General features: G+C 43.9%; 2 protein-coding genes across 2 annotated transcripts; both read right to left on the bottom strand.

The window, feature by feature from the left end:
* Window positions 1–3,759: 3,759 nt before the first annotated feature.
* On the bottom strand, window positions 3,760–4,098 carry H6S33_004854 (uncharacterized protein; the record flags this gene model as incomplete). Its single annotated transcript, XM_044836219.1, has 1 exon — window positions 3,760–4,098. One exon carries the CDS (start codon window positions 4,096–4,098, stop codon window positions 3,760–3,762), a length of 339 nt encoding a protein of 112 aa, XP_044690827.1.
* Window positions 4,099–10,558: 6,460 nt separating this feature from the next.
* On the bottom strand, window positions 10,559–11,050 carry H6S33_004853 (uncharacterized protein; the record flags this gene model as incomplete). Its single annotated transcript, XM_044836218.1, has 1 exon — window positions 10,559–11,050. The coding sequence occupies one exon, from the start codon at window positions 11,048–11,050 to the stop codon at window positions 10,559–10,561; it is 492 nt and encodes a 163-aa protein (XP_044690826.1).
* Between the last annotated feature and the right edge of the window lie 3,160 nt (window positions 11,051–14,210).

The raw sequence follows: 14,210 nt of genomic DNA, 5'->3' as shown, positions 1-14,210 counted from the left end.
CACATTACTCAGCGGCAGTCGTGTCATTCCTGAACGTACAAGTGATATAAAACAACTAAGGCCCAATAATAACCGTCTTATCATGGCAGTGTGCTCAGGAATATTCCTCAACGGAAAGGTTTCCTACATGGACTAGAGCAAAATTCAGGCGCGTGCCACTCAAGGCCGGGCGGTGAAGAGAGAAGAACTTGGTGACTAAAAGACAGGCATGGAATTATGTCGTAGTACAATAATTAAATGCTTATATAATACGTACAAATCAGAAGTCTTCACTAATAAAGGTTGGTCTCAAACTCTTTCCTATACCTGCCCCGGACGTACATATTTCTAAATCCAAATCATAAACTCTCACTCGAACTAGTTAGGAGTCGCTCCGCGGCTTTATATGAATGCTTTATTCCCTAAACAAATACTCGTCCACCTGTGAGAGTAAGTTGATTTATTTCTTCATAGAATGAGTACTCTGCATGTGGGATATCACTAGTTGCTCGAGTGGTTCTCGATGTATCACTCGGACTCGCTTAACATGATCCACGACCACTTGCCCGATACCGTTCTAATAGCTCCCGAAGGGGGACCACACATATTTTAAAGTAAATCTCATGAGTACTAAGGGGTCATGTAATATCCGATATAATGCAGGTGCACAGGGCTCTGGAGCTATGTCAGAATGTAGCTACGTATCATGTATCGCCTTTGATAATTATCCTTTCAATACAGAGCGGAACAACAATTTTGAAACCAATCGCAAAATCGCAACCATACTCCCGCTCTTTAATATATGTAGCTATTGATCAATTGGTGATTCATTAATTCTTTGTAGTTCGCGCGCCGGAGGTGATATATCTGATAATAGTATAAACATCCTCTGGTTTCCTCACAATCAGCCTAATATAATCCTAATCTTCCTCACTCTCCTCCCCACTCCCTTGATTGGTAACTCCATCGGCCACTTCTGCATGTACCAGAGGTTTCAATACCCATGAGCTCCCCCTTCCTATGTCCACTCTATATTGTTGGGATGTTGATATGTAGCGCGTCCCTGCTCTGGTAAAAGATTATTTCCATAAATTACCGATAAATCGATGATCTTGGTCCACGATTAGTGTCAACCCAGAAATAATCCAGACACATAGGCCTCGCCAGCTCCTCCTGGGGGAGAGCTCATTCTCTACACCTATCTAGTTAAACGTATAGATAGCCGACCCGGCGCACGACCGAGTATATAGACAGTACAATCACCCTATGAGAGATGGAGTTGGATTTGTGGCGACTAGCTAGTGAAGTGGCGATGAAAGAATCAAAATTAAAGTTAGCGAGTGCACAAACTAGTAGTATGGGGCAACGACGGAATGCATGAATACCAATTTACATAGATGTTTCATAAGATTCAACAGTAGGTCGATGTTTGGGGTGCTCGTAGTCCAGACAAAGAGACGTAGACGAGAACCAGATATACCTGTGGGTAGAGATATCCTAACATTCGAAGTTCAGTGTTATTCATGCTCTACTTCCAGGTTGCTCCTGTATGTACATGTACAAACGTCAGCAGTTGAACAACCAAGTGGGCGATTGGTGGCATACTAGTTAATTACGCTTTTTTCAATTCATCTTTTGAGGCTTCATGGAAAGATGAACCTTATATTTTCGCCATTCGCAAGGTTTGAGCAGCATCGTGACCCAAATTTCGTTGCTTTTTGGGTTCTGCGAGCGCAAGTGAGGGTCGTCTTTGATAGATATTAGAAAATGAAGTTGGAATTTCTGATGTTGATGTGTGAGAAGCGAGAAAGAAAGAGAGAGGACCGGAGAAATTAAATACAGACGTATTGAATCTTCGATTGTTCTCTGTAAAAGCTGAGGAGCAGCGAGAAATGTGAGATAGTAAGAGTAGGCTAAATGTGTCCTCCGTGCAAAATGAGATATGTGCGAAGTATAGATGGAGAGAAATAGTCAGGATCAGTGATGTCTATCGTGTGAGTATGATGGATAAAGGAAAGGGAGGTGGAGGGGACATTTATAAAAAGAGACCAACGTGATACGTAACTTAATTTCAGGAACCCGTGGCGCTTACTTTGAGAAAAGTATATATATGTACTCAAGGTGTTTGTACGTGTGCGTTCTCAATTACGTGTAAGATTGGCGAGAACAACGTCAAGTACAAATATGCCGTTAACACTTTGTGCCATGATATGAATAACGTCTATACTTAGGAAACACCTTTCAGATTTCATTGTTAGGAGACAAAGTATATCTAATCACGTTGTTCCACGATGTGAGTGATGCGAAGTACCATGGCGGCTGAGGTCACCATTTCCCAATTGTGGCCTGAATCGGTTTCAATTTGACAACTAGGCCAAAGCACCATAAATAATTTAGACCAAGTACAGCATAAGATCAAGCGAGAGAATGAGAAGATCCAAGTTAGTAGTCTTTTATTGGTGGAACTGCTTTCGGGATGTGATATAGTTAGGCGGGATATAAAGGAATACGCCACCATGTAACTACTGATTCCGTGGATCCAAATAACATGCATTTACATACTTTACCGGACAGCTGTTGGTACAAATGGGAAACAAATACATGTACTACTACTCAGGCGTTCAGTAAAAGGTCGTGAAAAGTCGTCCCGTTGCAACGCTTATTTTCACGACCTTTTACTGAACGCCTTAGTAGTGTCGTTTCTATAATCAGAGTTTTAAGTATATGAATGCTATAGCGATTTCGATCTGCTTTCCTATATCCATCCAAACAGATTTCTCCCTTCAAACATGACACCATGAAAGAGGAAAGGCTTTGTGAAAATGTTACTGTTCCTGCTACTGATTGTGGATCCAGAAGCAAGAGAAAGTGAAAAGTAACAGGGAATTTAGAACCGTCAAGGTAAATTCAAAGGGAGAAAACCTCGGAAATCTTCTAAATTATAATACTTAGGGATAAGGGCAAAGAAAACTAGGGCCTCTTCCTGATCGCTATGTCAAGCCTTCATTTGCGAGTGCTGTACTATGAGATAGAATAATGTCCATGAAATCATTGACACAAAGTCATCCGCAACGCCATGTGTGACGATGTGTCACCCTGCACTCCTTAAGCACACCAAAAATTCCATATTGCCAGAGTAACGGGTAGTAGGAAAATGAATGTACAGTAAGAGCGTAACCACGCAGTATTAGTATCGGAGATAGATCTCACCTTCAATTTGCTCGGCCGGGCGTGTGTGGTTGATTGCCGGACACAATTTGGATAATTGCGAGACGCAAATTCGCCAAACTGCGTATCCACGCTCAGATCGCTCTAGTCGCCCGTTCGAGTCGAATGATTAAAGAAAATATAGGTGATTACAAGGCCCTCTTTCTACACACGCGTGCACGGTCAACTCGCCCCTCTAGGTGCTAAGGGCCCGCTCGGGATCGGAAATTGGTAGTCTTAAGGAGAGTATCTCTTATATCCAGGGTCAATTCGTATCTAGGTCTGAGAGGGTCTATAAATCCTGAAAAATCCTCTCTTTATAAGTTGTCTTGATAACAGGTATCTTTATCGCGAGAGTCGGCTATGTAAATGCCTTTCGGCAGGTAGGCTTCAAAACACAGAGGCTTGCTACATCAATTTATAAACAACCAAACTATGACTCACTCTAACCATAGGCGTATCAAGGGCCGGGAACACTTCGACAGTAGTGTGATGCCCGGGGCGGTGAGGAAATGGAAGAAACGTTCGCGCATGGTAGCACGGATTCCTTGAATGTCAGCCAGAAAGAACAAACTAAGTGGAAGTTAATCTGACAACGAAAAGTACGGGACGGAAAAGACAAGACTTATCCAGCTCGTGCGTCCTGGGTTCTTTGAACCAAGTCATGACAATGGACGAGTCACGGTAAAGTCTCGAGGCTTTCGGGTCGACAGTTTGATGTAGGAGTTGTTTAAAATCCTGAGCTGAATTTGGGGATGATATTGGAAATTCATTCAGGTTGTAGAAGAGAGGGTCAAGGCTCTTGGTACTGGGAGTAGTCGGTGTTCGTGATAGTTTAGGCCCTCTTGATAGTGCTTTCCCGTTGCTCTGGTCAGATATTCTGTGATTGTGATGATGTCTGGGCCGAATCATGAAGAAGAAGAACAAAGTACATAGCCTAGTTAAGTTGTTAGATGACTAGAGCTAGGTACTGTGTCTTCATTGCAAGTTCTCTGCACGATCGCTCTGGTTGCGCCACAAAATCTACCTGAGGCTTGAATTGTCTTGCCCATGACTCACCACCAGTCCCCACAGAAAACCAACAACAACACCCCAACCCCCCTTTAAACTGTCTTACGAGAAATCTCGTTCCCATCATTCATCTGAGGATTCACCCAGCAGAATTAACTATCGTTACTGGCTGGCAATTCGTGGATAGATAGGCGTTTCGTATTATGGTAGAGGATAGGTGATGTCGATACGCGGTGTGGGAACAATGTCATAGACGAGGATTGATTGTTTCTCTGATATATAGCCACGCCGCGGGACTATTTCACTGCTATCTGATATGAAGCACAAATATCCTTAGTTCACGGACTCTTTTGCTTTGGGTTGATATTATTTGATCGTGAAGTCTACCTTTGCTTATTCTCAACAATCTTCGGTCCTCAATTCAATGAAGGCACCCAGTTCCGGTAAAATACTTGTTAACACAGTTACTAAGATTACTGTACCTACTTAATCTAGAAAAAAAGGAAATACAAAAGAGAAAGCAGATGGTAGATGATATTGCGAGTTATCAAAATTATCCGGACATCGCTGCAACCAAATTTTCAACTTCAACGTCGCCTTTCTCCACAACCACAAGGAGAGAGTACAAGAGATTTGATTTCCGTGGTTTCAAAATTTGGTTGTTCTAGCCAATTTGTGTGGTTGCGACGCGAGTGTCCAGATAATTTTGATAACCCACAATACCTATGCTGAGAAGATGCCGGCACCATGAATTGAACGAATTGAACATGGGTTCTCTCGGAGCAGGATTTAGAGACCACAACGAGAAGTACTAACCACTATACTATACCGGCTTGTTAATGGTGGTCGAGAAAGCTACCATGACTCATGAGTGTATTTGAATCTCCTGACACGTACTGAACCCCCATGTCTTGGCTCGCCCACCTCAATCTAGTGCGACAACTGGCTGGGCGTTCAAATATCACCGAGGCTTCTAGATGCAGCAATGAGAGCTCGGCGAGAAATTGAGTTGGGTGAATTCGAGTTTCCGGTCGTGATTTGTAGGATTTTCAGCTGTTGCCAAAAGTGGCTAGTAATTCATGATGATCAATCACTCGTGTACTACATTAAGACACTGGGCACGTACTTAATCTACAGTCGAATCTCGCTATAAGGGTAACATCTATCAGGGTAATCGCCCTATAAGGGTACAGTTTTGTGGTCCAAAAGATTTGTATGTAAAAATAAGGGTAAATGACCAAATACTTGCTGTAAGAATATTCTTAGACAATTGAGTTTTTTTTTTGGTGCGTACCCTTATAGAAAAGATAGGGCTAGGGCCAAATTTAGATGATTGTGAAGAAATTTTGCGATGTCTTCTCTCCTTACCCACATTTCCGACCAACGACAACTAAAATAACCCTAACCCTAATTTCCCATAAGGGTACTCTCTATAAGGGTAAGCTGCAGCCCGATTTTCTGAAATTTTCATAACCTTATAGTGAGATTTGACTGTACTTCTAGTTATGTCTCACTCGTAAACCACCAGTAAAATTGTTTATCAAACCAATGATTACAAAGATAACTCTTGGCGTTACCATAAACCACCGTTTTGACAGTTTTTTCATAGAACTAATAACACACTGGTATTGGGGTAGTATGTACTTCTCGTGCCCATCACTACTTCCACGAGGTCTGCAGCTCTCAAGGGGGTGAGTAGAGAGTATTCCGCAGGGTAAGAAGGAGGTAGTAGAGGTCGGTGTGGAAGCCTGCAATAGGGGTCCTGAGGGATTCTAGCGTTGATAAGTGTCAACGGAACAAGGGAAGCAGCGGCACGGTGGTCTTCTTAAGTAAAGAAGAGGAAATAATATTATATAGTAATAGACAGCGTAAGTACAGAAGACGTTGCGTATCAAAAGAAAGAAGAGAAAGAAAACAGAAACGAGGGCGAAACCTCCTAATATACCTAAGGAAATCTCCTAATATACCTAAGGAAATCTCAATGATGATAAATCCAAAGTGATTCATACACTTACAACCGACAGAACCCGATAGAACTCAATAGAATCTTTCTGACTAATCCAACTCCTCGTAACCCAATGTATTAACTAATCGATCCATGAAAGCAGCTGTCGACTTCTATTTCTTTCAGGAACACTGAATGCTTATGCGAATAATTGCTATTGTCCAATCTGAAAGTTGAGACATCTCCCATAATCTGCAAGTGTCAACACCATTTGGCTAAATCATAGTATGACAAAAACTCGAGCCTAGTGTGGTCGATGAGTCTGCTCGAGACGAGCAGAAAAAAAAGCTTGACTTGACTTGTGAAAGCAGCTGCTCGGCTTGTCTCGACTTATAAAAACTCGACTGGCTTGAGCTCAGCTCGGGCTTTTCAGTGGTCCCAGATCGGAGTTCAGAAGGTATTCTAGATCTCTTTGTGCAAACATATGCCATGAGGGTTAGGGTTGAATACACCAGGATTTTATAAATCAAATGATGGAAGAATAATATTGGTATATCTAGTATGGTTTCAGGCCGGGAAAATTCAGAGAGTTAACACCCAAAAAGCTCGAGTTTTTCAAATCGATCAGTGAAAAAAGCTGGACTCGTGAGGGTAGCTGCTCGTGGCTGCTCGAACTTTGGGCTCATGCTGAGGACTCGAGTTAACTCGTCTAGTCCACAACAATAGTCGAGCCTACCTATGGGCAGCTTACATCACCAAACTCGCGTATTACCCAGGGCGCAGCCCCTTCGTCCTGGCAGACGTTCCGCGCCCTGAGCACCTAGCGCGTCTGGCACTGCCAGTGTATACCGTTCGAGCCCGGCTCCCCCCCAGGAGCGCCTACCCTTCCGGTACCATCAGGAGATATGGCTCACATCCGGAGGGCACTCGCCAATGCTCTGCTCGCCTGGGCCGCCATGAGATTATTTCCCCCTCCGGGGACGCTAGGATAGAGTGAACCCACCCATAGCATCTATCGAACCTTTGTTTCTTTTGATTACATCAGTAGTACCAGGCGAGCACTTCCCAATGCTCTCACAGTTTTCTTGAATCCTCTCACGGTACAGCGAATGCTCTCACAGCACGGCGAACTTTCTCACGGCACCACGAATGCTCCTGCGAATGCTCTAGCGAATGCTCACGCAAATGCTCCTGCGAATGCCTACGCGAATTCTCCCGTGAATACCCACGTGAATGCTCACCCGAGTGCTCCCAGAGTACTCACCAATGCTCACAGAGCTCAGGCGTTCGTCATACCCACTCAAGGTAAGGCAACCCTCACTTTGCCCCTTTTGTATTAATACGCCATCGTCAAAGGATAGGAAGGCACCAGTACCTCAAATCTTATCTAATGTAGGTATCCTCAACGCCGCTGTATGGCCAGTCGCAGGATACTGATACGAGCACTGTCCTGTATCCTGATGATGACTAGCTAACTTTTGACGGAAGTGTATGTTTCTGTTGATTTGTGAAAGGCATAATTAGCTTTGAGGTCGGAGCCATGGTACGACTCGTCTAAAAAACTCAATGTCCATGCATAAGTCTGATGGGGGGGAGGGTTCTAGAACAAAGATGTGGGCAGGTACCAGGGCTAGAATCGACTCGGATACGTTCTCGGACAAGAACAGAGGACCGGGCTGAATACCGATCGAAACAGAATAGGATTTACTAGCCAACAGAATAAAGACCTTACGTAAAGAAGAAAGAAAGAGAAGTACAGATAGTGAGAACGAAGCCTCGAATATAAACCCCAAAGAATAACCCAATAACTAATCCTCGTAACCACACCTAAAGAAATATCAAACAAATATAATAAAATCCCACAACCGATCCCGATCCTTCTCCCTACAACCTAACCCGAAGTACCTAGCGCTTACTGTATTCTCTGAGCACATTCCTAACATATCCAACCTAACCAAAATCATCCTGATCCTTCACCTAATAACCCGATTCCGTAGCGTTCTAATCGGCAGAGCAGGTGGGGGCGGTCGGGCCCTGATAGTAAGCAGCAAACATGGACTGGCATTGCCCTCCTGTGTAATGGAGCCATTTCAACTGTCTGGGGTATGAGTACACACAGGGTCCGGTTACATGCTGAGAGTTATTGTTAGAAGCCATTTGCACAGTGAGATGCAAGTAGCGGCAGTGTGGTTAGCTACCAGCTGTTAGAGTAACTACATTCTGGGCGCTAGGAAGGGGATCTATTCACGGGAGTAATGACTGATGAGTCTATGCCCCACCAGTAACTAGAAGGCCAGCCAGAGTGAAGCTCTGATTGCCTGGTGATTCTCTGTATCCTCTGAGTATTGTAAGTCCGCCGATAGTGGCAGGGACTATGCCAGTGAAGTCTACAATAAGCGAAAGGCCACAGCAATGATTAAGCTTACACCTGAGTAGCAGCTCATTCATGCAGGGCCCAGTTGTGTGGCAACCAAGGCTGCAGGTGTTACAAAGGCTTTAACTAAGGGTAGTTGCCTTGTGTATCGGAAACATTTGCTGGCGCTTAGAGAAAAGCGGGGTAGCGGTGGTATTGTTTCCCAAACCGAGGAAAGGCTTCACCGAAACTTAGTAAGAGGTTATGAGCAGAGAATAGATGTCTTCGGAGTATAAGTACTCAGGCTCATTCTTGCTTCTCAATCCTGTTCTCCCCAGTCTTGATGAGAAAAGAAAAAGTTCTTATCGGTAGCAGAGCTCTTAAAGATTATTCAGTTCTAGCGATAGTATCTTTGAATAATCTGCAACCTGATTGTCTATCTTGCATGGCCATCTGTATGCTATTCTATTCTATCTTCTCTTAGAAGAGAACCCCGTTACATCCTGGAGTGAGCCTGCTGAATAGCCAGACTTAGATACTGAGTGGCCGAAACTTTACCTCCTTCTTCCAATCCGCATGCATAGCAGAAAGACACGAATTTTGAACTAGAGAGTCCAATTGGGTCTGACATTCCCAGAGCACTCACGAATGCCCTCACGGCTTTGCAAGCATTCAACTAAATTCATTCCACGTATGCAAGTCTATCCTAGTATTTATCAACCAATTACCAGTCTCCACCTCAAACAAATGGGCCATTTCCAATATACTCCGAATATTAACGACCCACATCCTCTTCCTCCTCCTCCTACAACCATTCAGGAGTCTATGTGAGCTATTAGCGATGCCACGATCCTTTGCCTTGAGTAGCTCCACTATACACGGTCTATGTGCTCGCCCCCCACTGTCCCGCAGCTTGAAGAAAGCCTCCACACGTCCTGGTAAGCGTCCCCAAAACACTCCCCACTCCTCTGAGGATGCTACTGACACCCATACCCAATTCTTTCTTATTTTCCCTTTCCTAAAAGCCACGTTTCCCGTACACCTAATATTGTGAACCTTGTAAACGTCAGGTCTTTGGAAGATTGGTATCGGAACCTGCAAACATGTGAACATCTCCACCCGACGCTCTAAAATGCTCTCAGAGCTTCCGGCAAAGCTCTGAGAGCATCTTGCATCCTCTACATACTCTTTTATCAGGCGATATAACGTGGTATGGCTTATTTGCAGTCTATCTGCAATACTGAAAAGTCTTTTTGATTTCGTGAAGGAGTTGCAAAGACGCCTTAGAGGCAACCCTCCTTCTACTATGAATTGTTCATTTGGAGTTTTTTTCCAGTCTTCGATTTTAATTATCTCAAGTAACTCCTTCAGGTTATCTCGATGGCTCCAAAGGGTGTCGTCAGTACTCTCAAGACCTCCAACAATGTCTTTCAGATTCAGCATTCGAATCTCTAACGCCTACTGCCGCCCCCATAGTCCAGTATCTGCGTTGCAGCATCGACCTTGTTGGATGTTCCGTATGCCTCTTTTACCTGACGCACATGAGTGAGCTCGCTGATGTCGGTGGAGTACTGAAGAATGCTCCCAAAGCGCTAGATATGTTCCCGGTAGTGCGATAACACGTGCAATTTGATGAAGTTGAACTGAGACCTTTTTCGTATCTCGCGAATCTCCTCTAAGCCTCGCTGAGCATTCTGGGAGCCTGAGGCGTTTAAGGCTTTTGTCCGATTTCTCGCATCCTTAACCATCCTCTTGTACGCCTGAAATTCTAAAAAGATATCCTTGTGCTTATGGAAATCCTCGAGATAGCTCTCCATGTAATTCAGTGTGCTCGTCGTATGACTCCCATACTGCGCTATTAAGTGGAAGTCGATTAAGCCTCGCACACATTTCAATGCCTTTGCGAAGTCGCCACTGACAGCCACCCTCAGGTTTCTCAAAGCAGCCACGAGTGCTCCAAGAATGATCCGCCCCAGATTTTTCATCTCTCTCCCTTGCCATTTAGTTGTGGTACAATATGCCTTGTTCGGTACTGTCAGTCCAGGGTAAGGTGCAATCGAGGCTCAAGCCTTGTCAAATTCCTCCAATCGATTGTGATTCTTCAAGAAAGCCTGAACCCACTCCATCATGTGCTTCAACATTCCTAGATAGATATTGTGCAGAATGTCCGGTTTGTTGAGATCGTATGGATTAACCCTCGGCATACCCCAGAAAGCATTGAAGAGTGTTTTCACTGAGCTCGCGATAAGGTATTCCACCGGTCTCAGGTTTCTCGAGTTCTCCCTAAATAGCTTTACCCTCTCTAGGTAATCCTCGTGATCGCGCAGAAGGCTCCGGCGAGTGCTCCCAAGACTGTGGAAATCCACCTCGCATCTTGGACAAGAACTAGTACTAGTATTTTGTAAGTTTGCATGCTCAGGTTGATCAACAATCCAACCCGACAACACCGGAAAGCATAGATGTTCGTACTCGTCGGCGGATGCGATTAGCTCTCCTTCCTGAGAGCACTCCCGAATGCTCTGAAAGATCTCCCCAAGGGCGCGATGCAGCGCCATTTGACTCTGATGTCGTAAAGCGGAATTAGCGAGTGAGGTATTCTCGAGCTTAGGTGGTACTGGCAGTAGCCCTAGGAGAATTAACGAATGCCCAGTGGGCTTGCTCCGGACTGATTACTTGATGTTCCCGATGGTAACATAGATTGGCCAGGCTTTCTTGTCCCCATTAAAATTTGTCAAATGTGTATCATCTGACGCGCATATAATTGGTACCACAGTCGATACCTCCGGTAAGGTATTCTGTCCAGAAAGCATTAGTGACTGCTGATAGAGCACTTGTGAGGCTTACTGGACCTGAGTCTCCCACCACCAATCTCCTGTATGCATTTCCCCGTACATTCTCTCACTAGATTCATTATGCTGTACCACTGGTGCATACACCAATGACTCCCGAAAGGCCCGTTGGCCTAGAAGATATCGCACAATTACCATTGGATCCCGGTGATAGTAAGGGATTTTCTCTCCCCCAATATCCAACTCTGAATGATTCCAGCTCGCCTTTCCCAATTTGTCATTTATTTCCTCCAACCTCTTTATAAAACCTCGCCCAGTCCTGTGGGAGTATTCGCCACTGCTTGACAGAGCGTGTAGAAAGAAACTGTCGATATTTCCTTTGAGGCCTTCGACAGTATGAAATAACGTGCCATTCTAAACTCGTATGCTGAGTTGAATGGATGCCACAGGTATCGGAGAAGGTTTTGTGAACATTCGTCGTAGTCCTCCGAGTAGTACAGATGCTCTCTAGCACCCTCGTAAATCGTTGTCGCTGCCTCATGCCTATTTGCATCTCCATCTGCCTCTTAAATCATAAAATATGATTCGGATTCCAGATCTGAATTATTATCAGGATCTTGATCATGATAATTGATACTGTTGCTCTCCGAACTATTCGAGTCATTATGGACATCTGAATAGAAATCGTGAATGCCTTCCGGGCTGTCATGAGTGTCATCAGGTATCTCTTGATCGCGCTCTAGGAGTAAAAACTGGTTTCTCAGCCATTCATCTGCTTCAAATAGATGTGTAGTTCGAAGATGTTTATCGAAGTTCGCGGAGGAGCTATCCCATGGACCGTAACGACGTAAAAAGATTCGAAATCGCAACCACACAATATCCTTTGTGTTATCATGGTTAGCCCTTCGACTGTATCTATCAAAATTTAGTGGGGAAAGTGATTTTTTTAATGTGTGTATTGTAGGATGCTTGGATGACAGGAGGTAACAGATCTGAATATGATTGAAAACCCCTCTTTTTTCTGTTTTATTTGATGAACTATGGTGATAGGAGTGATTTTTTGCAATAAAAAGTCCCCAACCCGTACAAATTCTGCAGCCATCTTGCTTGAATGCTTTAGATCTGTATGTAGAATGATATTGCCTACTCAGTTAATATATCGAAGTTCACCCTTGGGGTAAAATAGTAGAAATTACAGACGAAAAATATTGTAACTACATAGAAGTATTATTTGCACTGTGGCGGTACTGAATTACATGATGACGTTACTCCAAAAAATTCTATAGAGCCATATTCTGCATAATTCCCATAAAAATATATAAACAATAATGGTTAATATAAAATGGGAATGCAGCTGTATGGGTCTGTTTTTCGGAAACCAGGAGCATATAGCCCTAAATCAACTATATAAAAAAGAGCTAGTTCTCAGTGGCTGTGGTTGCGAAGTTATTGTGATATATGTGAATTTCCGGTTTTTGTATGGGAAAAAAAAGGTTTACTCTATAAGAGATAAAGCCACCAGGAGGGAGCAAATCATTGCTTCTAAACAGTCCCAAAATACCTATCTATGTCACTCTACTAGCTCCCGAAAACAGGCTGATATTGACAAATGTAGTTGGGAAATTTCCCCTACTCATTGTTGTCAATAGGTAAATTAAGGACAAATATGTCCCCAAATCGTTAGGTTACGGTCCATGGGATACCGCTTGCTGCAAAAAGGGCAAGACGATATCATTGAAGTCTCACGATGCTAGCAAAGCACTCCTGAGTACTCTGAATATTTGTTTTCTGCCAAGGCCGAGGAGGCTCTTTCCTGCAGGTGCTGCTGCAGAATGCTCGAATGATTTGATTTATCAGCCAATGAGGCTCTCACCTGCACCCTGTCGACAAGGCTAACTTTCAGTACGAGTCTGATGTCATACATCAACCCAATACAAACACAAACACCAACATGAAGAAACACCTACCACCGCAATCAGGCGGCCAGTTATGCTAGATTCTATCGTCCTGAGCATCTGCACTCTCTCCCTGAGCACTCGCGGAGTCTCTTGAGATCGAGACAGTGTTATCAGCGCCAAATTCAACACTAATATTGACTACGAGCTCAAAGAATATATTCTCTCCGAATCAGTTTCCTAGAGGACAGAGCACCAATACCAAGAAGAACACAAACACCAACCCCAACACCAGAATGTTACCGATGTCACCATTGGTACCATCCGAGCATCCCAGAGTGCGCCTGGAGCATTTAGATCATCAACGTCATATATTGAAGCAAACATTGAGTACGAGCATCCTCGAGTTGGAGTGCTTCTAGAGCATTCTTGAATGCTCTCGGAAGCGTGATAAGCTCAAAAAAAAAGATGATCTTACTCGGTATAAGAGCACCCCTCCCTTCCTTCAAGTTTGTGAGAAATTCCTAACCAAATTCAAGTTCTCCTCTACCTATCACTTCAAGTTCTCCATTGCTTTCAACATTACCTGTTGAAATCTCATCTTTCAAGTTCCTCCATTTTCAAGCAATTCAACCTTTGCAATCTTTATAAATAAGATCGTATTTCTCTCTCCTAATCCAATTAATTTTAGAACCATACTCACCAAAGTGATAGATTAACATTATCAGACTCCAAACACCAATCAGAGCACTCCCGGTAGCTCCAGGAAAACAAATCAATTTCCCAATAAGGAGCACTTGCGTGACATAGATGAAGACGATAACGAAAAGACCCAACGAAAAACTAAGAAACACAAATCGTCCCGAAAATATAAGAAACACCGAAGTTCCTCAGGTCGCAAATCGTCCCGCAAAACTGTCAAGCCTATCCCAGAGGAGATACCAGAAACACCTTCGAGGCAGTCGCCAGTGCTTTCCTGGTTCACCCCGATCAACAAGAGCTGAAAACAAAACCCCGTACCTCTACCAATC

The sequence above is a fragment of the Morchella sextelata genome (assembly GCF_020137385.1).
Source record: "Morchella sextelata strain SCLS chromosome Unknown scls_18, whole genome shotgun sequence".
Lineage (NCBI taxonomy): Eukaryota > Fungi > Ascomycota > Pezizomycetes > Pezizales > Morchellaceae > Morchella > Morchella sextelata.
Note: the sequence above shows the minus strand (reverse complement) of the source record. Positions and strands in the feature narration are given on the sequence as shown.